At 39.8% G+C, this 24,091-nt stretch overlaps 1 protein-coding gene across 4 annotated transcripts in view; it reads left to right on the forward strand.

The window, feature by feature from the left end:
* The window catches only part of TXLNG (taxilin gamma), a 53,981-nt gene that overhangs the window by 17,888 nt on the left and 12,002 nt on the right, over positions 1-24,091 (forward strand). For 3 of the 4 annotated variants that reach the window (XM_023249424.2, XM_045051315.1, XM_045051313.1), the window contains exons 2-7: positions 8,470-8,773; positions 12,083-12,174; positions 17,032-17,202; positions 18,414-18,608; positions 22,022-22,141; positions 23,625-23,699. In XM_023249424.2, coding sequence (XP_023105192.1) covers positions 8,470-8,773; positions 12,083-12,174; positions 17,032-17,202; positions 18,414-18,608; positions 22,022-22,141; positions 23,625-23,699 — 957 coding nt within the window. The remainder of the gene's footprint in view (positions 1-8,469; positions 8,774-12,082; positions 12,175-17,031; positions 17,203-18,413; positions 18,609-22,021; positions 22,142-23,624; positions 23,700-24,091) is intronic. The other variant, XM_045051314.1, reaches the window with a different exon arrangement.

Consider the following 24,091-nt stretch of genomic DNA (forward strand, 5'->3'; position numbering starts at 1 on the left):
AGAGAGGGGACAGAGAATCTGAAGTGGGTCCCACACTGATGGCAGAGAGCCCAGTGCGGGGCTTGAACTCACCAATGATGAGATCATGTCCTGAGCTGAAGGCAGATGCTTAAACCAACTGAGCCACCCAGGTGCCCCTATTGATTTAAGTATAGTTCACATGCGATATTAGTGTCAGCTGTACCATGTAGTGATTCAGCATTTATGTACATTACATAATGCCCACTGCAGTTTGCCATCTGTCACCATACAAAGTTACTACTGTCCAGTTCATTATTAATGGACATTTAGGGTATTTGATTTTTTTTGGTTACTATAAATACTGCTATGTAAGTTTATATTTCGCAGATGTATTGGTTTGTCCATAGGAGAAATTGAGAAGAAATGAGTTTGGTGGGTCAAAAGCTATGTGGCATAAGTTTTTCCCCAACATTTTATTACGGAAAATTTCAAACATAAAGTTGAAAGAATTTGATGCTATCAACCATATTGCCACCATTTAGATTCTTCCATTGATAGTTTACTATACTTGCTTTTTCATTTATCTATCCATCTATTGGTCTCTTCACCCATGAAGCCATGTTAGGTATGTACATGCTGGGTTTTAACAAATGCATGCAACTCTGTAACCCAAATCCTAGTCAAGTTATAGAGCATCCCCATCACCCCAGAAAGTTTCCTTGTGCCCCTTCTCACACAATCCCTGCCCTGAATTGGACTCCTTAGTGGTTAAACCAGTTTGTCCCCCAACCAGGAATGCTTGACAGTACCCCACACCCTCTCCCACATTGTGTGGTCAATGTTTTTGATGTGAATAATGTCATCTGATAGATTTTTTAAAAATGTGTATTTATTTTGAGAGAGAGCAAGTGTGAGTGGGGGAGGCAGAGAGAGAGAATTTCTAGCAGGCTCCACACTGTCCATGCAGAGTTGACGAGGGGCTCGATCCCATGAACCGTGAGATTGTGACCTGAGCTGAAATCAAGTGTCAGACGCTTGACTGATTGAGCCACTCAGGCGCCCCATTATCTGATAGTTTTAAGTTGTACTTCTCTTATTGTGAGTAAAGCTAAGCATATGTTTACTAGCCACTTGTATTTTCTTTTCTGTGATTTTTTTGCTTCATATTGTTTGCCCATTTTTGTTGGGTTGTGGGTCTTAGCATTCTTTGAGTATCCATTTGTGTTAAATAAAAATTACTTTTTTAATGTTTATTAAAAATTTTTTTTTTTAATCTTTGTTTTTGAGAGAGAGACAGAGTGCAAGCAGGTGAGGAACAGAGAGAGAGGGAGACACAGAATCCGAAGCAGGCTGCAGGCTTTGAGCTCTTAGCACAGAGCCTGATGCAGGGCTTGATCTCCCGAACTGCGAGTTCATGACCTGAGCTGAAGTTGGACGCTTAAACCAACTGAGCCAGCAGGCGCCCCTATTTATTTTTAAAAGTTTATTTATTTTGAGAGAGAGAGTGGGGTAGGGGCATAGATAGAGCTGGACAGAGGATCCACAGTGGGCTCTGGGCTGTCAGCACAGAGCCTGAGGTGGGCCTCAAACCCACAAACTGTGTGAGATCCTGACCTGAGCCAAAGTTGGACGCTCAACCTACTGAGCCACCCAGGCACTCCAATGTCTATTTTTGAGAGAGAGAGTGCGCACATGCATGCATGAGCTGGGGAGGGGCAGAGAGAGGGAGGCAAAGGATCTGAAGCAGGCTACGTGTTGTCAGCGTAGAGCCCGATGCAGGATTCGAACCCATGAACCATGAGATCATGACCTGAGCTGAAGTTGGACACTTAACCGACTAAGTCAGCCATGCGCCCCCAAAATTTTTATCTTAAATGACTTGTGTAGAAGTTTTAATAACATTTATATACGTTCTATGATGCTTCCCGTGTTATTAGCATGAGTAGTTTTTGAATTTTTTTCAATTCCAATGGGAATAAAAATTGGCTGTAGTAATACTAGAAAATATAGTGAAGGAAAAAGAAGCACTACCCATAATTATACTATTTAAAAATAACCATTATTAATATATAGATGTATTTCCTCCCGGCACTTTCTTTTTTTTTTTTCTTTTAATTTTTAAGTAATCTCTACACCCAACATGAGGCTTGAACTTAAACCCTGAGATCAAGAGTCACATGCTCTACTAACTGTGCCAGCCAGGTGCTCCTCCTCCCAATACTTTCTTTGTGTATGTATACACATACATAAATGTACACGCATGTATGTAAAATTGGTGTGTACTGTTTTGCAATTTTTTATATACATAGTATTTGGGGAGCATCTTTACCCATTATTAAATACATTTCTGTAAGATGGCTAGGCCAGGATAAGGGTGTTTGTATAGGGTAGTCATGAAGCAGTATATCATTGTGATTAAACACGTGGACTCAGAAACCAGATTGCCAGGGTTCACATCTTTGCCCTGCTATTTACTAATTGTAACCTTTGGCACGATACTTTATCATGTCAGTTTGCTCATTTGTAAAATGGAGATAATAGTACTTCTCTTGTGACATTATTGTGAGGATTGAGGTAGTTAATATAGGAAAGTGCTTACAGTAGTGCCAAGATGTAGTATTTGCTGTATAAGTACTAGCTGCTGCTGCTATTGATTATACAGGAGATGATCCCCAAGGAAAGGCATCCAGAATAGGTATTAGAGCAGAGTAGGAATTTGTATTTGCTGTATGATATAGAGGTCTCTGCTTAAGCAGATGAAGGCTGAGACATAATTTACAATATAAATAAAGTAGTTGGCCTAAGAATTTGCTTCATACCATGGCCTAGTGCAGAACCCCAAGTAAGTTCTTGAACAAATAGTCCTTACGGTAGAAAAATTGGGGCCTGCTATTTCAAGAGTCCAGCTGGACCTGGGCTTATTTATAAACAAAAAAGATCTTTAGAGCCAAAGTCAGTCTTTCATTAGCACATGTGAAAAATACATCAAAATTAGTTGCACCAGTTTTGTCATGTAATACTGTGTTGCTTCTAAAGTAGTAATAGTGGTATTTTTCTCTAAGCTGTGTAGTAATGTTTAGGTACTCTCCGTGGCTTGTTTTCAGTAGCCATTTTGGCTCCTTGTGCTCTCCATCAATTGGCAATTGAGTACCTTTTATGCATAAGTTTTTGCTGTCTACAGGAGGATATGCATACCAAGTAAGTGATAATGTAATATGTGTGACAGTTGAGAGGTGAAGGGGGCGTGTCTGGAAAAACAAAAAAAAAACAACGTAGTATTAACTAAAAATAGAGAATGTTGAAATAGGACACTGTGGAATGTGATGGTTGTGTGCTCTGCAGATCCGCATCCTTATTTATGCTCAGTGCCGCCAGCTATTATTTTGAGTTAGGTAAACATTTTGGCCTTTCTAGTCTTTAAACTTTTTTCTGTCTCTGATAGTTGTAATTGCTTTTAATCTGAAAGCCAGAGTAACTTGTAATTACATTGATGACATTTTGAAATTGGTGAATGTATTGCACCTTTTCTCCAAAATCGAGAGAACAGTAATAGAAGATACTTCCAAATCATACCTCTGATAAGGGACTTGTGTCTTTCCTATATAAAGAACTCTTACAACTCAGTAATAAAATTACAGATAACTCAGGTAAAAAAATGGGTGAAGGATCTGAATAAACATTTGTCTAAAGGAGGTATACAAATGGCCAATAACTACATGAGAAGATTCTCAACATCATTAGTCGTTAGATGAGATACCTTCACACTATAGTGGCTATAGTCAAAAGGACAGACAATAACAAATGTTGGCGAGGATGTAGAAATAATGGAACCCTTACACACTGCTGGTGGGAATATAAAATGGTGCACTTAGAAAAACAGTGTCAACAGTTCCTCAAAAGATTAAACAGAGTGACCATATGACCCTCGCAGTTCCACTCCCCAGGTATATACCCTGGAGAAATGTAAACGTATGTCCACATAAAGACTTGTACATTAATGTTCGTAACAGAATTATTCATAATAGCCAAGAGTTGGAAATAATCCAGATGTTCTGTCAACTGATGAATGGATAAATGTGGAATATCCAAACTATATGGAATATTATTTGGCAATGAAGAAAAATGAAGTAGAGATAACATACTACAACATGGATGAACCTTGAAATGCTTTGTGAAAGAAGCCAGACACAAAAGGTCACATATTATTATGTGATTCTATTTATGTGAACTGTTCAGAATAACCACATCTGTAGAGACACCATGCATTAGTTGCCTAAGGCTGGGGGTAATGGGAGGGTTTCTTTTTGAGGTGACAAAAGTATTCTAAGATTGATTGTAGTGATGGTTGCACAACTGTATGAATATACTAAAAACCAGTGACTTGTACACTTTAAATTGGTGAAATATATGTGAATTATATCTCAATAAAGGTTATGCAAAATCACTAATAGAACTGAAACACTAGAAATTGACAAATTCCATTCCTCAGGTACCCTTATTAAAATTGATCCTAGAAGAGGCCTCAGGTTTTCCTTGGTGAAAATTATTCCTGCCCCCGCTTCTTTGAACAAATTGCTTGCTCATATTTTTGGTGTGGCTTAACAAAACATTTTCTGGTACTATGTGGATTTTATTATTATTACACTTCAGAGAAATTCTATCATGTGTTAGAGATATAGCAGTCTTCCATTTTAGTTATCATTTACACATACTTTTTTTTTTAACGTTTATTCATTTTTGACAGAGCGAGCGAGCATGAGTCGGGGAGGGGTAGAGAGAGAGGGAGACACAGAATCTGAAGCAGGCTCCAGGCTCTGAGCTGTCAGCACAGAGCCTGACGCGGGGCTCGAACTCACGAACCGTGAGATCATGACCTGAGCCGAAGTTGGACACTCAACCAACTGAGCCACCCAGGTGCCCCTATTTTAGTTATCTTTTAACAGACTTTCATCAGTATTTAAAACCAATATTGTGGCCAAAGCATAAGAGACTCTTAAAAACTGAGAACAAACTGAGGGTTGACGGGGGGTGGGAGGGAGGGGAGGGTAGGTGATGGGTATTGAAGAGGGCATCTTTTGGGATGAGCACTGGGTGTTGTATGGAAACCAATTTGACAATAAATTTCATATATTAAAAAAATGAAACCAATATTGTGATTTCTTGAACCCATTCTTACACTAATAGTTTTCAGGTTTAAAATTATTTTTTAAAAGTTGGGAAAGATGATATTAATAGCACTCATTATTTTTCCTCTGTACTGCTTTTGTGTAGAGAGTATCTGTTAACATTATCCATGTGCCCAATAGTATATGGCAATTCAGTATTTGATATAAAGTAGAGGTGGAAATAGTAGTTCTATGTATAATGTGTCATTAAAATGAGCACTTTACATTTCAGTTTGATAGTAATACTTCTGTAGTATGTTATTTGGGCAGATTTGTGGCTTTACAGGTTTCTGCATTAATGAAATTTAACAAAAGATGTTTCTTGAAACTTCATGAATGTCTTCTAAGTTTAAATTTAATACCTATGGGTTACACTTGAGAAATGTCATTCTACAGAATGCATTGTGCATGGAAGTGAATTTTAAACCTTTTTTAAAAGAATATAAGAGTCTTTGTAGTATTTCTAAGCATTTAGGCTTAGAGTGTGGTTTCAAACCATAACTCTGAAAATAGACAACCCATTTCCCCTTAATGCATTAATTTTTTTTAAGAAATGAAAGTATTATGTGTACATTATTTTTAAAGTATCATGGAAAGCAACACATTGCTTTTTTTTTCAATTTTATTTATTTGTTTTTAAATTTACATCCAAGTTAGTTAGCATATAGTACAGTAATGATTTCAGGAGTAGATTCCAGTGATTGATTCCCTATGTGTAATACCCAGTGCTTATCCCAACAAGTGTCTTCCTTAATGCCCCTTACCCATTTAGCACATCCCCCCACCCACAACCCCTCCAGCAACCCTCAGTTTGTTCTCTGTATTTGAGTCTCTTATCTTTTGTCCTCATTTTTATATTATTTTTGCTTCCCTTCCCTTATGTTCATCTGTTTTGCATCTTAAATTCCACATATGAGTGAAGTCGTATGATATTTGTCTTTCTCTAATTTCGCTTAGCATAATATCCTCTAGTTCCATCCATGTTGCAAATGGCAAGATTTCATTCTTTTTGATTAAAGCACATTTCTAATCTTTTTGTCAAGAGGAAAATGTTTTGGTTCTTCATAACTCTTGAACAGTATACAAATTGCACTTCTAAAGTTTTTTTTTAAATGTTTATTTTTGAGAGAGAGAGAGAGTTCGAGCGGGAGGGGGGCAGAGAGAGAAAAAGAGAGGAGGGGGGAGATACACAGAGTCAGAAGCAGGATCCAGGCTCTGAGCTATTAACACAGAGTCCGACGCGGGGCTTGAACTCACGAACCGTGAGATCATGACCTGAGCCGAAGTTGGATGCTTAGCCAACTGAGCCACCCAGGTGTCCCTAAATTGCACCTTTTAAAATAAACTTTTCTGAAGGTATGTTTCACTTCAATAAAGTACCCAAATTGTAAATGTTTAGGTGTAATGTATTTTCATAAAGTGAACATCTGTGTTACCCCATCTGGATCAAGAAATAGAATATTACCAAGCACCGCAGAAGACCTTACTCCCAAAGGTAACCACTTGATTTCCAGCACAAATGATTAACCTTGCCTGTTTTTGAACTTTATATATAAACGGTTTCCTATAGTATGGATTTCTGCACAGCATTTGGTCTACGCGACTTACCTGTGTCACTGCATCTAGAAGTAGTTCTGGTGCTGGATGGCGTGAGCATAGTACAGTGTATCCCTTCTGTTGATAAAAATTTGGATTGATTCCATGTTGAGGCAATTACAAATAGCACTGTTTTAAACTTTCTTGGCCTTTGGCTGCACACGTGTACACACTTGGGTAAAATCCTAGGAGTAGAATTAACTGGGTTGAAAGGTATCCATTTTGCCAGTTTTTCAAAGTGACTATACCAGTTTGTTCTTCCAAAAGCACAGTACCTGATTGATCAGTGTTACAAAAGATTTAGTTCCCATAATCTCCCTATCCCCTGCTACTTTGATACTTTAAATTATTTTTAGGGGCGCCTGGATGGCTCAGTTGGTCACGTGTCCGACTCGTGATTTCGGCTCAGGTCGTGATCTCATGGTTCCTGGGTTTGAGCCTTCCGTCAGCTCCACGTGGACAGCTGACAGTGGGAAGTCTGCTTGGTATTCTCTCCCTCTCTCTCTCTGCCCCTCCCCACGGGCACACATTTTCTCTCTCTCAAAATGCATAAACTTAAAAAAATTATTTTTAATTCTTCAGTTGGAAATACTATTGTAACTTGAAATAACAAGTCTCTGCTCTCCTATTAACTGGAAGGTAAACCTTTGTCCACTTGTGATAAGAGAAACACACTACTAGACAGCTACCCCTCAATTGTATTATTCAAAAAAAGGAAGATGCCCTCCTTCATACAGAGAGGAAATGTATAGAATTCACATTTGTGCCACATCATATGACCAAGTAGTGTTAAGGGGTGAGGGAGAATCCCATAAATGAATGGGGTTAACAATAGGATAGAAGAGAGAGTAAGGTAAATTTTACTGATTTGAGAATAAAATACTAGAATACTGTCTTCTCTCCCATGCCTACTGTCTATATTTGTTAGGGCAGGGATAGTTGCTTAAAACATTATTCTCAAAATTTCTGTGGCTTAATGTGAGAGAAATTTATTTTTATACTCCTCTAATCCAGTGTGGGTGTTCTTTGTAAGAAGGGCAGCCTTCCCTTGTAAGTACATGGGACTTAGGGGCCTAGACTGTCACTTATTTCATCCTGTGGCTGTGCCATCTGTCAGGGCGTAGGAGACCTCTGCATTCAGCCAGAGTGGGGAAGAGATGATGGGGAAAGAACGTGTGCTTCTAAGAATAAAAGTCTTGTTGCAGAAGGGACAGTCTTTACTTGGTCTTATATTCTATTGGTGGGAACTTCACATGGGAGTTCCACTTACATATGGGGGCCTGGGCAACGTAGTCCCAGGCGGACATTTGTCCAGTAGTGCCAGCTCCACAGGATATTGGAGGAGCATGGGTGTTTGCTGGATAGCTGGTGAGCCATCTCTGCTGCACCATCTCATCAAGGATAAGACCAGGATAATTAATGGTCACTAACTTGGGAGAATTTCACTTCTAAGATGCTAATTATTTTAAGTAGTGAATTTTTATATGGAGCTAAGTTTAGATTTACAACTAAATGTCATTTCTCACTTCTTTTGGTACCACTTAGTTATGTGATTTACTTTAACTTTAATTTTCTTATACTTTATAGTTACATCACCTGTCTATGAAACTTAGAAATTACCATGTTTATATCAGTTTTACAAATCAGTAAGAAACAAAAAAAGCTGTCAACCTATGGTATGTCGTTGGATGTAAACATTGATTACATTTGATATAACCCCTCTTCCATCTTTTTTCCTCCTGTCTAGTTTGTGATTGGCACAATGGAAGAAGCTGGAATGTGTGGGTTAGGGGTGAAAGCAGACATGTTGCGCAACTCTCAGTCAAATGATATTCTTCAACATCAAGACTCAAATTGTGGTGGTACGAGTAACAAGCATTCATTGGAAGAGGATGAAGGCAGTGATTTTATTACAAGGAACAGGAGTTTGATGAGCCCAGCATACTGTACACAAGAATCGAGGGAGGAAATTCCTGGGCGAGAGGCTCGAACAGATCCCCCTGACGGTCAGCAAGATTCAGAATGCAACAGAAACAAAGAGAAAACATTAGGTAATAATCTGTGCTCCGTGATTGGGCATTTTCACATGCTGCTCTTTTTACTTCTGCTTTCTTCAGTGCAGGTGATCTTGAACATGGCCGGTGTTGAGACACATGTTGTTTAGCTAACACAACTCTTGTCTGCAGTGGAGTCAGTCTGTATCTGCTGCCTTTTGTGTAGGAGACAAAGAGCAGGAAGTTGTTTTCCCTAAATAATCAAGAATAGGCTTTCTTGACAAAATTTGGGGCCAACTTGACAGAAGTAGTATTTGACTTGCCTTTTTGCATCTGTAATGGAGTCTGACTGGAATTTACTGTGAAAACTGTATATTTATTTGATTTTTTTGAAAACTCCTCCTAAAACTTTAGAGAAAACATAATATCTGGAGTTCAGAAAGTGGGTTAAGACTGGCTTTCAAGGGTATGTTTTCTTTTTCCTGCTGTGTTTGAGATTTAGGGCTAAAAAGGTAATGCATCAAATCTTGTTAGGAAATCCGAAATCCCCTTTTATTTTAGCTTTACTTATTGCCCCTAAGTTTTTTATACTTACTATACCTAAGATTAATAGTGTTAGATTTGTATGGTTTTCTCCATAGAATTATCCTTACATATATTTTTTAAGTTTATTTATTTAGAGAGAGAAAGAGTGAGAGAGGGAGGGAGGGAGAGGCAGAGAAAGAGGGAGAATCTCAGGCAGGCTCTGTGCTGTCAGCACGGAGCCCATCCAGGGCTCAAACTCAAAAAACCATGAGGTCATGACCTGAGCTGAAATCAAGAGTTGGACACTTAACCAACTGAGCCACCCAGGCGCCCTGAATTATCCTTATTAAATCCATTTTCTGCCAACTTGGAAAACCTAAAAATTATTATAGAAAGACAAATAATTTTAATTCCTTACAAATAAATTTCTTCAAAATTGGCAGCCCCAATTATTTGTGTGAAAGCAGATGGAGTCTTAAAAAGTTACACATAATGTTACCATGTGACCCAGAATTCTACATTTAAGTATGTACCCAGAAAGGTTGAAAGCACATGTCCATACAAAAATGTGTACACGAGGATTCATGGCAGCTTTTTTCATAATAGCCAAAAAGTTGAAACAATACCGTTATCCACCAGCTGATGAATGGATAAATAAAATGTGAATCTGTACAGGGGAATATTATTCAGTTCTAAAAAGGAGTGAAGTACTGATAACATCCTACATGGGTGAATGTCGAAAATGTGCTAAATAAAGGAACCGGACACAAAAGTCCATATAATAGGTTTCCATTTTATATGAAATGTTCAAAATTGGCAAGTCTGTGGAGACAGAAAGTGGAATAGTGGTTGCCAGGGTCTTAGAGTGGGAGCGAGAGGGAATGACTGTTAATGGATATGGGGCTGCTTTTTGGGGTGATGAAAATGTTCTGGAATTAAGCAGTGGTGATGGTTGTACAACTTTGTGAATGCACTCAGTTGTACACTTTTAAAAGGGTGAATTTTGGGGTGCCTGACTGGCTTAGTCGGTAGAGCATGTGACTCTTGATCTCATTGTTGTGAGTTTGAGCCTCATGTTGAGTGGAGAGTTTGGTTTAAAAAATAAAGGGGTGGTTTTTATGGTATGTGAATTTTATCTGAAAAAAACCAAAAAATAAGAAAACCCAGATGGAGTATGGGTTTTTAAATCTTGATGAAAAATTGCAGGTTATATTATGGCTACTTCTAATCCTATTTAATAAACATGTTTAGTCATCTCTTAAAATTCTTACTGGCCTTGGGCTGTGAATGAGAGGTTTTGGTATTGTGGATAGGAAGGTGTTCCATTTTGAAGTCATTTTTTCTTTGAAAAAAAATTTTTTTAATGTTTGTTTATTTCTGAGAGAGAGAGACAGAGACAGAGACAGACTGTGAGCAAGGGAGGGACAGAGAGAGAGGGAATCAGAGATTCTGAAGCAGGCTCCAGGCTCTGAGCTGTCAGCACAGAGCCTGACGTGGGGCTTGAACTCATGGACTGTGAGATCATGACCTGAGCTGAACTTGGACGCTCAACTGACTGAGCCACCCAGGTGCCCCAAAGTCATTTTTTTATTCATAGCAGTCTGTATACCACATAACAGAGTCATTTTAATATATATTTCTAGGGGCTCCTGGGTGGCTCAGTTGGTTAAGCATAGGACTCTTGATTTCAGCTCAGGTCATGATCTTATGGTTCATGAGTTGAAGCCCCACATTGGGCTCTGTGCTGACAGTGCAGAGACTGCTTGGAATTCTCTCTCTCCCCCTCTCACTGCTCCTCCTGTGAGCACATACACATGCTCGCTTGCTTGCTCGCTCTCTCAAATAAAATGAACTTAAAAACACACACACACACACACACACACACACACACACACACACACACACACACATATTTCTAAATGAAATAGCCTACATATAAGAGAAAACATTTTTAAAAATAAGAATGGTTTTTTAAAAAATAAAACATTACAGGGGAGCCTGGGTGGGTCAGTCGGTTAAGCATCCGACTTGGGCTCAGGTCATGATCTCATGTTTCATGGGTTCGAGCCCCGTGTCGGGCTCTGTGCTGACAGCTCAGAGCCTGGACCCTGCTTTGGATTTTGTGTCTCCCTCTCTCTGCTCCTCTCCCACTCATGCTCTGTCTCTCTCTCTCTCAAAAATAAATAAACATTAAAAAAAAAGATTTTAAAAATAAAACATTACCACTTATTTTGAAAGACCATTTGTCCTCTATCTCAGCCACCTGCTTCTCCCTGCCAAAAAGTTTTAAAATTACTGTTTTTAGTGCCTCTCATGGGGAAAAGAAGTTATGATGACATTCTTTTATATACACTAAACTTGGTTAACACATGCAGTGTGCTTTTACTAAATCATCAGAAGTTATTTTAATTGCTCATGGAAAAGATATATGTCACAAGTGATTATGTGCATCTGAGATAGAAAGTACCAACTGAAATTTCTTTTGAACTTCTATATTTGTACTTGGTGAGGAAGCTTTTAAAAATATTCTGCCCTTTGTAACTTGCCCTTTGTCTTAACTTGGACACCAATGGTTAAGCAAGGGAATTTTTAAGCCTTCAGCAAGAGTTCTTACAAATAGCTAGCGGTATTAGTGAATGAAGAAATTTGGGGGAGGTGGGGGTTGTGTGCTAATCCAGAACTTAAAAATAACTTTCTTAATTTAGCTGGTAAATCTTACTTCTAGTTGTAGGCACAAATTATTTCACTGTCTATCAGAACATAGGAAGTGTTCCATAGAATTTACAGGTTAAGTTTGATCTCACTCTTCTGGGACTTATTTCTTATCTTGTTAATCATCAGGAAAAGAAGTTTTATTATTGATGCAAGCCCTAAACACCCTTTCAACTCCAGAAGAGAAACTGGCAGCTCTCTGTAAGAAATATGCTGATCTTGTGAGTATTAAATAAAGGTAGTAAGGTTCATATGAAATACAGCAAAATATGTACGTACTTGATGTAGCTTTAGATGTAACACATTGTATTCCAAAATTGAAGAGGAGACTGTCGTTTCTTGGGGCTTTTTGTTGCTTGTATGACTTCATTTTATAAGGTGATACATATAGAACATTGTAATGCTAAGATACAGCATAGATTTTTTAAAACTCAGTTTTAGGAATGAAAAGGCTGACTTAGAAGCACTGTGTTGTGATGCTTTAGATGCTAGTTGGGGTGTAGTGGTTCCTGTACTTAACTTTTCCCAAGGGAATTCTAGAGATAAAGGCTCTACCCATTGTAAATGAAATTGTGAATTAGATGAAATAGTCTACTAAAACAATACTGTCTCAGGAAATCTTTATTTCACATCTGTGTGCCAGAGATTTCTTTTTCCATCTTCGAAAGACACTGACCTCATTTGTTCTGTGCCTGTGTTATTTCAAGTAGCATTAGTTCTCTTTTTAAATTTTTGAAAGAAGTCTCAACATGAAAACTCTGCCATCCTGTTTAAGTTGAAGAATAGGGAAGTCAGAACCCTTTGAAGTAAGGGTTGTGGGAAACTTTTAGAGTGAGTAGTTGTAATATAAATGCTAAAAGTAATGCCTTTTGTAAAACTAGTGTGAACTATTGACAGTTTTTATGCATTTTCATCTGTCGTTAAAGCAGTTGTTACATGTCATAAATAGTACTTTTTGTCATTGACCAGCTCTAAAAACGAATTGTTTTATTACTCAAAGAATTCTAGTTACTCTCCCTTGATTTATAAAGGGGTGTGTGTATTCCCCCACGTAGCTGGCATTCGGCAGCCTAGCACCTTCTATTCAGAGCAACAGGAAACCTTGTGTGACAGTATAAATGGCCCAGAACAGTCACAGATGCAAAGATGGCAGAAAACACAGTGTGTTCAGATTGCTGGCTTCAGGAAAGGAAGCTGTCTGCAGGACTGTCTGCAGAAGACAGTCGCTGTTGGTTGCATCCGCATGAGAATCCTGCGAGGAGTGATGGGAAAAGAAGACAAGGTCAAAAAGAGGAAAAGAGAAAAAGCAGTGTAGAGGGTTAGCTACTTGCCCCAGTATTGTGATGATGGCAGACTGCCGTGAATAAGAAGAAGAAAGGACAAATAGTCGCCTACGGCAGTCCTTCTCAGATCCATGCATGTCATTGGAACTTCTGTTAAAAGGCACATTCTGATTCACTGGGTCCAGGTTTGGGCCTGAGAGTCTGTATTTTAACAAACTCCCAGCTGGTGATGATGTTAATGCCGTTAACCCTGAGATCACACTTCAAGTAGCAGGGGTCTATGGTGTTTTTATTTGTGGCTTTTGTGTGTGTGGAGGTGGCTATGGTTATTTTTTTAAGTACCAGTAATGATAGCTGCATTCAATTCAGGATGCGTAACACATTGGAGATTGGCCTAGTGAGTAACCTGGCTTATATTTGTGCTGAATTTATGAAGGATGAGATGTGTACTGTTTACAGAAAATGTACTGAAGTTTCATTTGTTGAAACAACACTCATTTCTTTTAAAAGGTATATAGGCTATATAGCAGTGAGACCGTGAATGGAGTAGCCTTTTCCTAAGGATTATTTAGAGACCTTCCCTTTTGCCATCACTGTCCTCTGCCCTTTAGGGGGCGGCATTATCTGCCATCACTGATGCCCGTGGCATGGATGAATAGAAAAGGCAGAGCAAGTAGAGTGGCGTGTTGCACTGCAATCGGTATTGTCCATTGGGGAGACCTTGTGGCCTCCACATTTACCAGATAGCACAGGTTCACGAAATCCTCACATTTCACTTGCTAAGTGTGGATACCCTTAGGCTGGTAACACGATTCTTTTTTTGGAAGAGAGAGAGACAGACAGACAGAGAGGAAGACACAGGATCTGAAGCAGGCTCCAGGCTCTGAGCTGTCAGCATAGAGCCCGATGCGGGGCTGGAACTCATGAACTGTGAGATCATGACCCGAGCCGAAGTCAGACGCTTAACTGACTGAGCCACCCAGGCACCCCTTACAACACGATTCTTTTTTTTTTTTTTTAATTTTTTTTTTTCAACGTTTATTTATTTTTTTGGGACAGAGAGAGACAGAGCATGAACGGGGGAGGGGCAGAGAGAGAGGAGACACAGAATCGGAAACAGGCTCCAGGCCCTGAGCCATCAGCCCAGAGCCTGACGCGGGGCTCGAACTCGCGGACCGCGAGATCGTGACCTGGCTGAAGTCGGACGCTTAACCGACTGCGCCACCCAGGCGCCCCACGACACGATTCTTAAGTACTTGTTATAGTGCTATTCTTTCCCATTCCTTAGTCAGTTTGTGTAGATTATTATAGTGGGATAATAAATCTTGATATCTGGTGGCATAGGTGTTGTATGTATCCTTCTTACTACTCTTTTTGCCAGAAGTATCTTGGCTACTCTTGGCTCTTTATATAAAATTCTAAGTTCAACTTATTGGGGAAAATTGGGGGAAGACACACCAGTTGGGGATTTTGAAGAGCATTTCATGGAATCTGTTGGTGCATTTGGGGGAGAATCGCCATCCTCCTGAAGTAGATGGAATTTAAAAAGTATATATCCTCGGTTGCCTGGCTGGCTCAGTCCATCGGGCATGTGACTCTTGATCTTGGGGCGGCGAGTTTGAGCCCCACATTGGGTATAGAGATTACTTCAAAAAAAAGTATATATCCTTATGGGAAAGAAATTAGGTTCTTAGCATACACGATGATTAGTTCCAAATGGGTTAAGGATTTTAAATGTCAAAAATTAAGCTTGAATAATTTTAGATATTTAGATTTATTTAGATAATAAGCGAATATTTTTCTAAATTGGGGTTAACGGAAGGATTTCTTACAAAAAGCACTATCAGAGACAGGATTGCAAAAATTGGCTGTGTTAAAATTAACTTACTGTCCAGCAAAAGACATTAAAAAATTGGGAAGAATATATTTCCAACAAACAGAATATGTAGTTTCAAGGCTGTCTAAGGAATACCTACAAATGAATACAAAAAGGACAAATAACCCGATGGAAAACTGGGCAAGAGACATTTAAGAGGCATTTTGTGGAAGTGGAAAAACATGAAGATTGAAAGATCTGCCTTAACATAAAGGTACATAAACATATAAAGAGATGTTCAACTTTATTAGTGATTAGGGAAATGCAAATCTGGACCACAGTGAGATGCGATTTTATGTCCATTGTAGTGGCATAAATTTAAGAATTCTGGTTGTACTTAGTTTTGGAGAGGATGTGCATCTATATCTACATGAACCTCTTATAAATCGCTGATGGGAGAATAAATTTGCCAGCAACTCTGGAAAACAGTTTGGCATTGTCTTGTGAAATAGACCATTAATCACTGCCTAGCAGTCCCACTCCTGGGTTTGCACCCAGAGAAATTCTTGCATGTGTCTACCAGGAAACACATAGGGCAGTGTTCATATCATTGTAAGTAATAAAGTCTGGAAACAACCCAAATGCCCATTGCCTTGAGAATGGATCAAATATGTTGTGTGTGGTATATTTTTAAGTGGAATGTGACCAGTGGGCCAAATCTGGCAAGGCCGGTTTTTGTACTGCCCACAGCTAAGAATGGTTTTACATTTTTAAAGTGTTTAAAAAAAGAAAATGACACAACAGACACAGTATGTGGCCCACAAAGCCTAAAATACTTACTTTTGGCCATTTACAGAAAAGGTTTGCTGCTCCCTGATCTGGCAGACAATTTGGATGAGTTCCAGCAATCTAATCTACAGCTGTGCTGTCCAAAATGGGGCAGCCATTAACTACGTGTAGCTATTTAAGCTTAAATTAATTTAAATTCAAGAAAATGAAAAATTCACATCAGTTGTACTAGCCACAACAAAGTCAAAACAATTCTTTAAGGACCACACACAGATGAGATAAAGAGGGGAGAGCAAAGGAATTGTGAGCCCAGGATTCAGGATTGTGATTACCTTGAGTCCGGGAGGGCAGGGGGAGTTTCCAGCTCACGGTGGAGTTACAGATAGTGTGTGCAGACTGGAAGCTTCTTGGAACTGTCACAGCCCACAGTCCATCTACTTTACAAAAGTATTTTACAAAAAGAAAATTATTTTTCCTGGAGGAATTTCTCTAAGGTTGTTTTTAATAGCTGTAAGCCTATGGCCTGTAAGGATGCTTGGAATGTTTTGATAGGCCACAAGGTGTCGCTCTTGCTCTTGAAATTGACTGCATCATTTCCTTCTGTGAAAGGTTCGTAAGGCTGCTGTCTTATCTGTTAGTGTTGATTGAACCTTGAAATAGACTCATTTGCTCCAAACCTAAAATTGCAGCAGTTCCCCTCTCACTCACAAAAAATCCTGAGTGCTGCTTGTTCTAATTTGGGTAACCATTTCAGTAGAGTAGCTCGTGTGTATTTTTCAGAAAAGTAAAACTCGATGGTGTTGGTTTCTAAAGTTTTTCCAAAAACATTTAAAAATTTTTAATAAAATTAGATTAAGGGGTGCCTGGCTAGCCCAGTGGGTGGAGCCTAAGACTCTTGATCTCAGGGTTGTGACTTTGAGTCCCCATGTTGGGGGGAGAGTTTACTTAAAAAAAAAAAAAAAAAGATGTATTTTTTTCCCTACCCTAAATTATTTGCTTACTCTCCTATCACAACTGGAAGAGAGACAAGGTTGGCAGAGTAACATGACACAAAAATAATTTAAAGAAAATCTTGTACTACAATATTTGGTGTTTGAAAATGTGTTCCATAGTTCTTACTGTATTTCCTCCAGCCATAAATCAAAGGTTTTCATTGTACTTCCTAATTATAAAGTGCTTATTAATTTTAGCTGGAGGAAAGCAGGAATGTTCAGAAGCAAATGAAGATTTTGCAGAAGAAACAAGCCCAGATCGTGAAAGAGAAAGTTCATTTGCAGAGTGAGCACAGCAAGGCTATCTTGGCAAGAAGCAAACTAGAGTCTCTTTGCCGGGAACTTCAGCGTCACAATAAGACATTAAAGGTTAGTTGGTTAAGTTTTCTGTTTTTCAAGGGGCACTGACTCTGACGTAGCTTGCTTTATAATTACTGTGTACATATTTAAAATAAATGCTTCTCTCTGCCTGGAGACAGATACCAGCCACATTCTACTGTTTTGCTTGGCCTGATGCTTCTTAATGAACCTCATACCTGGTCATGGGGAATCTAATTGAGATTGATATTTAGATGACAGCTTTCCTGCCTGGAGTCCTGGCTTAGGAAGCTCAGAGCTGCAAGTTTTCTGCTGAGCACTGATGTAGTTAATTACCACGTATGAAAAGTTGAAGTGAAATGAGAAGCTGAGGAGAAACAGAGTTGAGGCAGAGACTGAGCCTGGGAAGGGAAAACACCTGCCGAGCTCCTTAAGGGCTATTAATCAGCTACATTGCCAAACCACCCTTGCCTCCCCCCCACCCAGCTGCTAAGTACTTTAGAATAGCGCTCAAATCTTGGCTGAATATAAAGGAAGATGGAGCAGGTACCCAAAGATGAATTGGTGCCAGTAGGGGAAGAAGGAAAAAGAGCCAGAGACATGGAGAGGCAGGCCTGCCCTCATGTACAGCTTTGGTACGATTTTGACTAAGCAGGATTTCTCATCAAACTGCCCCAGCACAGCAAATGCCCAAGGCCCTAGAATATAGTTGCACTCAGGAAATGGATCTTCACCTACTGTGGGAGCTGTTAGTTTTTTTGGCTTTTGAATCCTTGTATTTACATAATCATTAAAGTAGGTATGTTTTTCTTGTAGCAAATCAACATTTTGATTGGACTGATAGCTGTTTAGACATATAGAAGTCTTTTAACACTTGTATCTTAGCAAGTGTTGAAAGTAAGCTTTTTAAGATACAGGTTTCTTTTGTCCCTTGGCTTCTAGGGAGTAGTGTAACCAAGAAGGTAAGCTGCAAGGAGGAGTCTCTCGGCAGGCTGGTTTCAGATACTGCTGTGTAACTGGCCGGGAGGGTGGAGGGAGCTGGCTGTGTGGGGAAGCAGCTCCTTACTTAGCTTTCAGTACAGCGAATTATTCTATCTACTCAGGCAAAGCTGCTGGCTTATTACATGAGAACATTCTGGTCACAAATACAGGGAAGGAATACTTCAGGGTAGCAATAAATGAACCCCCGTGGCAGCAGCTTCTTTTATGAGCATCTTCTCTATAGGTCTATACCATTAACAGAACTTATTTTGGATAATAAGGAAGAAAACATGCAGCAGGCACGAGAGGAGGAAGAAAGACGTAAGGAAGCCACCGCACACTTCCAAATTACTTTAAATGAAATCCAAGCACAGCTCGAACAACATGACATACACAACGCCAAGCTCCGCCAGGAAAACATCGAACTGGGAGAGAAGCTTAAGAAGCTCATTGAACAGTACGCACTGAGAGAGGAGGTAAAGCCATTTTCTGGGTGTAGACAGCTCATTATCAGCAAGGATTTTTCACCATTCATGACTGAAGGAAAACTGCCATCACAGGAGGTTTAGGGACTTCTGTATGCATAGGGGGAGCCGGACATTTCATGGGAGAAGCTCAACCACCATGGGAACAGGAGTCTTGGGGACCATCACTTAGATAGTGGAGAGTCCATGGATTCGGGGAGGTGAGGCAATTTCTTGGAGATGTGTTAAGTACTACTTGACTTCCGTGTAATACTAGAAGATTGTGTTTTTAGCATGCAGGTTTTTCCCCTTATCTAGACTAATAATAAATATTTGGCCTCCAAATATGCTGTAACTCAGATATATGTGACAATCTGGACAGTCTATATTACCACCGTATTATACCTGTGTTTCACGTTTCTTTTTTTTTTTTTAATTTTTTTTTAATGTTTTATTTATTTTTGAAGGAGAGAGAGAGAGAGAGCGTGAGCGGGGGACGCGCAGAGAGAGAGGGAGACAGAATCCAAAACAAGCTCCAGGCCCTGAGCTGTCAGCACAGAGCCCGACGCGGGGCTTGAATTCACAGACCACGAGATCATGACCTGAGCCAAAGTCGGACGCTCAACTGACTGAGCCACCCAGGCGCCCCTCACATTTCTTTTTATTTTATTTATTTTATTTTATTAAAAATTTTTTTAACATTCATTGTGGAGAGAGTGTGAGGGGGGAGGGGCAGAGAGAGAGAGAGAGACAGACAGACAGAATCTGAAGCCGGCTCCAGGCTCTGAGCTGTCAGCACAGAGCCCGATGTAGGGCTCGAACCCATGAATTGTGAGACCATGACCTGAGCCAAAGTAGGACGCTTAACCCACTGAGCCACCCAGGCACCGCTCACATTTCTTTTCAAATGGGGGCTTTATACTATGTGAGAGGATAAGAAAGAACCTATTTCTCAACTCTCCTACCCATTAAAGTAAAAAATTGACTGGAATGATCCATGCCTGCTGATCTTGATCATTGGCCTCCAGCTAAGACTTTTTCAAGCTAGTCAGGAAGTTCACAGGTGCTGTCTGTGTTAAAAGCAAATAGGCGATGGCCTGTTTTCTAAGGTTGCTTACTTTTGGAGGTCAAATGGGCAGGACTAGAGGCATCAGGCTTTTAAAAAGCCTTTGAAAAGCCTTTGAAGTTAGGGAAATGTGCTTCTGTGTGTGTTGTAGCCCTACACAAACAAGTAGATTAAAATAGCTGATTAACATTAAACAATAAGATGAGCACCTCTGTGGGTCACTTTATCTAGTTTTGAAGGCAAAACTTTAGATCATATTAACTTACTTTCAGCCCTTCAGAAGCTGTTATTTAAAAGATTTTTGTTTCTGTTTTTTTTTTTTTTTTTTTTTTAAATGTTTATTTTTGAGAGAGTACAAGCAGGGGAGAGGCAGAGAGAGAGGATCCAACGCAGGCTCAGTGGTGACAGCACAGAGCCCGATGTGGGGCTCAAGGTCACAAGCTGTGAGATCACGACCTGAGCCGAAGTCAGATGTTTAACCTACTGAGCCACCCAGGCACCCCTAAAAGAATTTCTTTTTAATCACTCTCTCTGCCTTTTGCTTTTTGTTGTTGTTGTTGTTAATGGAGAATTACACACTTAACGGTAGAGAGTATATTACCTGGTTTCAGCAGGTGAAACCATAGTTTCAGCTTTATTCCCATCACCTTGCCCTGGATTATTTTGACACAACTTCAAGGTGTCCTGTTTATTCCATTCATATGTATTTGACTGTGTACCTCAAAAAAGACAAGGGATGCTTTTTTTTTTATTTTATTTTTTTTAATGTTTGTTTATTTTTGAGAGAGAGAGACAGAGTGCGAGCAGGGCAGGGGCAGAGAGAGGAGGAGACAGCAGGCTCCAGGCTCTGAGATGCCGGCATAGAGCCCAAAGCAGGGCTCAAACCCACCAAGTGTGAGATCGTGACCTGAGTTGAAGTCGGATGCTCAACCGACTGAGCCAGCCAGATGCCCCATGGGATGCTTTTTTCAAGCACAACCACAATATCATTTTCATACCTAAGAGAATTAAAACAATTACTTAACATTTAATATTGAGTCATTATTCAATTTCTCTGGTTCCCCCATGCCCCCCACCCCCCTTTTAAGCTATCTGAATCAAGGTCTAAATAAAGTCTGTTTCACTGGTTGATAGGTCTCAAGTCTGTAACATGAAGATTTCCTTTTCACTCTTTTTCCTTTTTGTAAAAATTTTTTTACTTAAAAAAAATTTTTTTTAATGTTTATTTTTTGAGGGAGAGAGAGAGAGGGGCAGACTGCAAGCGGGGGAGGAGCAGAGAGAGAGACGGAGAGACCAAATCGGAAGCAGACTCCAGGCTCTGAGTTGTTAGCACAGAGCCCGATGCGGGGCTCGAACCCAAGAACCGCAAGATCATGACCTGAGCCAAAGTCCAATGCTTAACTGACTGAGCCACCCAGGCGCCCCAACTCTTTTTCCTCTTAAGGGGTTTATCGAAGGAACTTTTTTGTCTTAGAGAATAAATTTTGTATTAGATTATAAACCCCTCAATTTTCTTAAAATTATTCTTTTAGTTTTGTTTAATATGACAGTCTGCCACATTATAGATGTAGAACACTTGAAAATTCTGTATGTTTAAATCACATTACATGTGAGACTTCCTTATTTTGAATATAATCAGATGTTCTTTGGTCAGGAAGAGTTACTCTTTCTGCATCTGAGAAGGGATGTTCTGATGACTTTATTGTACATAAATAACCACCTGACAATTTCATTTGGAAACCATAGCAACCTTTTACCAAATTTTAGTATGTGCTAGGCACCAAGCACCTTACGTAGTGTAACCATTGCACCGGGTCTTAGAATTCTGCCGCAGAGTGTGGTTCTCCCTGCTTAGAGGAGGGAACAGAGATTCGGCAACGGAGAGATTTGTCCAGGGCCACACACTAGCCAGAATTTGACCGGGGCCACGTCACAGCGTGCTGCCTCCATCTGAGAAATTTGGGGAAATTTAAGATTTGCAGAGAAAAATACCTAGGAATTATGTGTACGATGCACGGCGTTAACAGTTTGATCTTTTTATCCGTATTTTTCTTGATACACTTTAAGCCTCGTTTTCATCGTAGGGCAGAAATAGGAAGTACAGGTGTGTGGCTGATGAGGCTCCTCGACAGCCCAACTCCAAAAGGGAAGGGGTACAGGGTAGTAGCCAGAAGGCTCCTTTCCTGCAAGTGTGGGAGGGTCTGCAGTGTGATGTAAGGCACAAGCGCATGGACCCGGTGTCCTCAGCTGTGGTGGAAGAGCAGGGTGATCGTGAGCGTGGTATCGTAACTTGTGTTGTTGCCCCATCATTGTGTTCCTGTTTCATTAAGTGATGGAAGAAATCTTACTTCTCCCATAGCATATTGATAAAGTGTTCAAACATAAGGAGTTACAGCAGCAGCTTGTGGATGCCAAGCTTCAGCAGACGACACAGCTAATAAAAGAAGCTGATGAAAAACATCAAAGAGAGAGAGAGTTTGTAAGTTCTCTTTCTTAACAAAAAATTTGTCGAAATTGGACCAAAGCCATTTGAAGCATTGAAACTTATTCTACATTTAATACGGCACCCGGGTCATGCTAACTGGTTTTTTGTTCTAGATTGAGAAGGGCATGTGTGTCTCAGAACGCATTTGGCTTTTATTTCCATTTTTTATACAGAAGATACACTGAAGAGTTTAGACCAACTAGTGGAAAGACCTGCACTCATTTGACTTTTCCATGCTTAGAATAATAGTCACCAAGTTCCAGAATCATACCAGTATTTAGCGGTTCAGTTTAATATCAAGCTTACCGAACACTAGTCTCATATATTGTTATATTTTGTCTTTAAATAAGTAACTTGAAAGTAGGGAAACTATTTGTCTACTTATTCTGGCATAATATTCTGATAAAATTTTAACAGAATTCTCTCTACCTAATCACTCAGCATCGTTCCCAGAGTGTATGTTCAGACTATATTTCCCGTCAGTAATTATGAATACCATGGAATCTCACTGGGTATGTACATTTAACACACGCAAATTCGACTCTATATGCTTAACCAAAACCAACCAACCAACTGGGAGATGATTATGGCAGTGAGGACTGTTCCATCCAGCTTCTGCGGAAGTACCGTAGGCGTTGAGGCGAGCCTGCTCTGAAGACTTGGTTCGTCAGTGCCCCTCATGGTGTGAACTTACCGTGTTGAGTGTGAGCCTAGGCTTAGGAGAGAAAGATTTTTCATACAGCACGATCCTTCTGTGTGAACGGATAATGCTGTCCTGTGTGGGATGGAAGAAACGGTTGTCATTTCCAAAGCAGGAGTATGAATTTTGTACATTCACACACGCACATGCCTACGTTGCACGTTTATACTTTGTAATTGGTTTAATATCTTTTCCAGGCTTATTTGGACTATGTGTGACATTTTACTTCAGGGACTGAATTTCAACAGTTGTTGACTATGCAACCTCGCTATATAATTTTCCTGAAAACTCAAGTATATAAATTAAAGCGCTCATCCACTTCTCCCCTGCTTTTTAAAAAGTGATCAGAAACTGGTGTCTGATTTCACTGCTTTGCTCCATACCCTTTCGCTCTGCCTCATCTTGGTTCTCAAGGAGTACCGTGGTTTTCTAAGTCACTTAGATAAATGTCAAGATTCTGAGCCCTGTTTTCTAATACCAGACTTGTCTTTTCACCAGAAACATAACAATTTAACCCTGAGTTTTGTAAACCTATTATTAGGCCTCTAGCGGTACTCTTTCTAAGCAGTAAAAGATGATTCCAACATTCCTTAGTGTTAACAAGGGGACCAGATTGAAGACGATAGGTAATGAGCAGTTGATGTAACAAATATCTATAGGCTTGTAGTTTTTGCTAAAAAAATGAGTGGAAGGATTAAGCCAGACTCTGATCATTTGACATAATAGTCATATTTGTAATTACTATTAGTATTCTGCCAGAATGTTTCTGTTTTCTAGTTATTAAAAGAAGCCACAGAATCAAGGCACAAATATGAACAAATGAAACAGCAAGAAGTACAACTAAAACAGCAGGTAACTTGACAGCAGGGGTAGCGGCGTTTGTAAGAAAAATCTGGTTCATTTGATACGTATCTTGAATTTTCTCTAAGATGCTCGTGCTTATCCCCAGCCAGAACTGAGAGTAGATCACATGTCCCTCCTGGAGTTTTCCTCTTTGCTTAGGGTGACCAGCTCATCCTGACTTGCCCAGGACTTTCCTGGTTTTAGCATTCAGAGTCCCGTGTCCCTGGAAATACTTAGGTCTCAGGCAGACGGGGACAATTGGTGATGCTGTCTGCAGTGCCCCCTTTCGAGTAGCCCAGGTATTTCCTCCCTTTCCCAGTCTGTTCCCATGTGTGTCTGCTGATTTCCAACTAAAGAAAACCTGAGAAATCTTCAGATTGTAGCTCTTTTGTATTAAGATG

The sequence above is a fragment of the Felis catus genome, chromosome X, assembly GCF_018350175.1.
Source record: "Felis catus isolate Fca126 chromosome X, F.catus_Fca126_mat1.0, whole genome shotgun sequence".
Taxonomy (NCBI): domain Eukaryota; kingdom Metazoa; phylum Chordata; class Mammalia; order Carnivora; family Felidae; genus Felis; species Felis catus.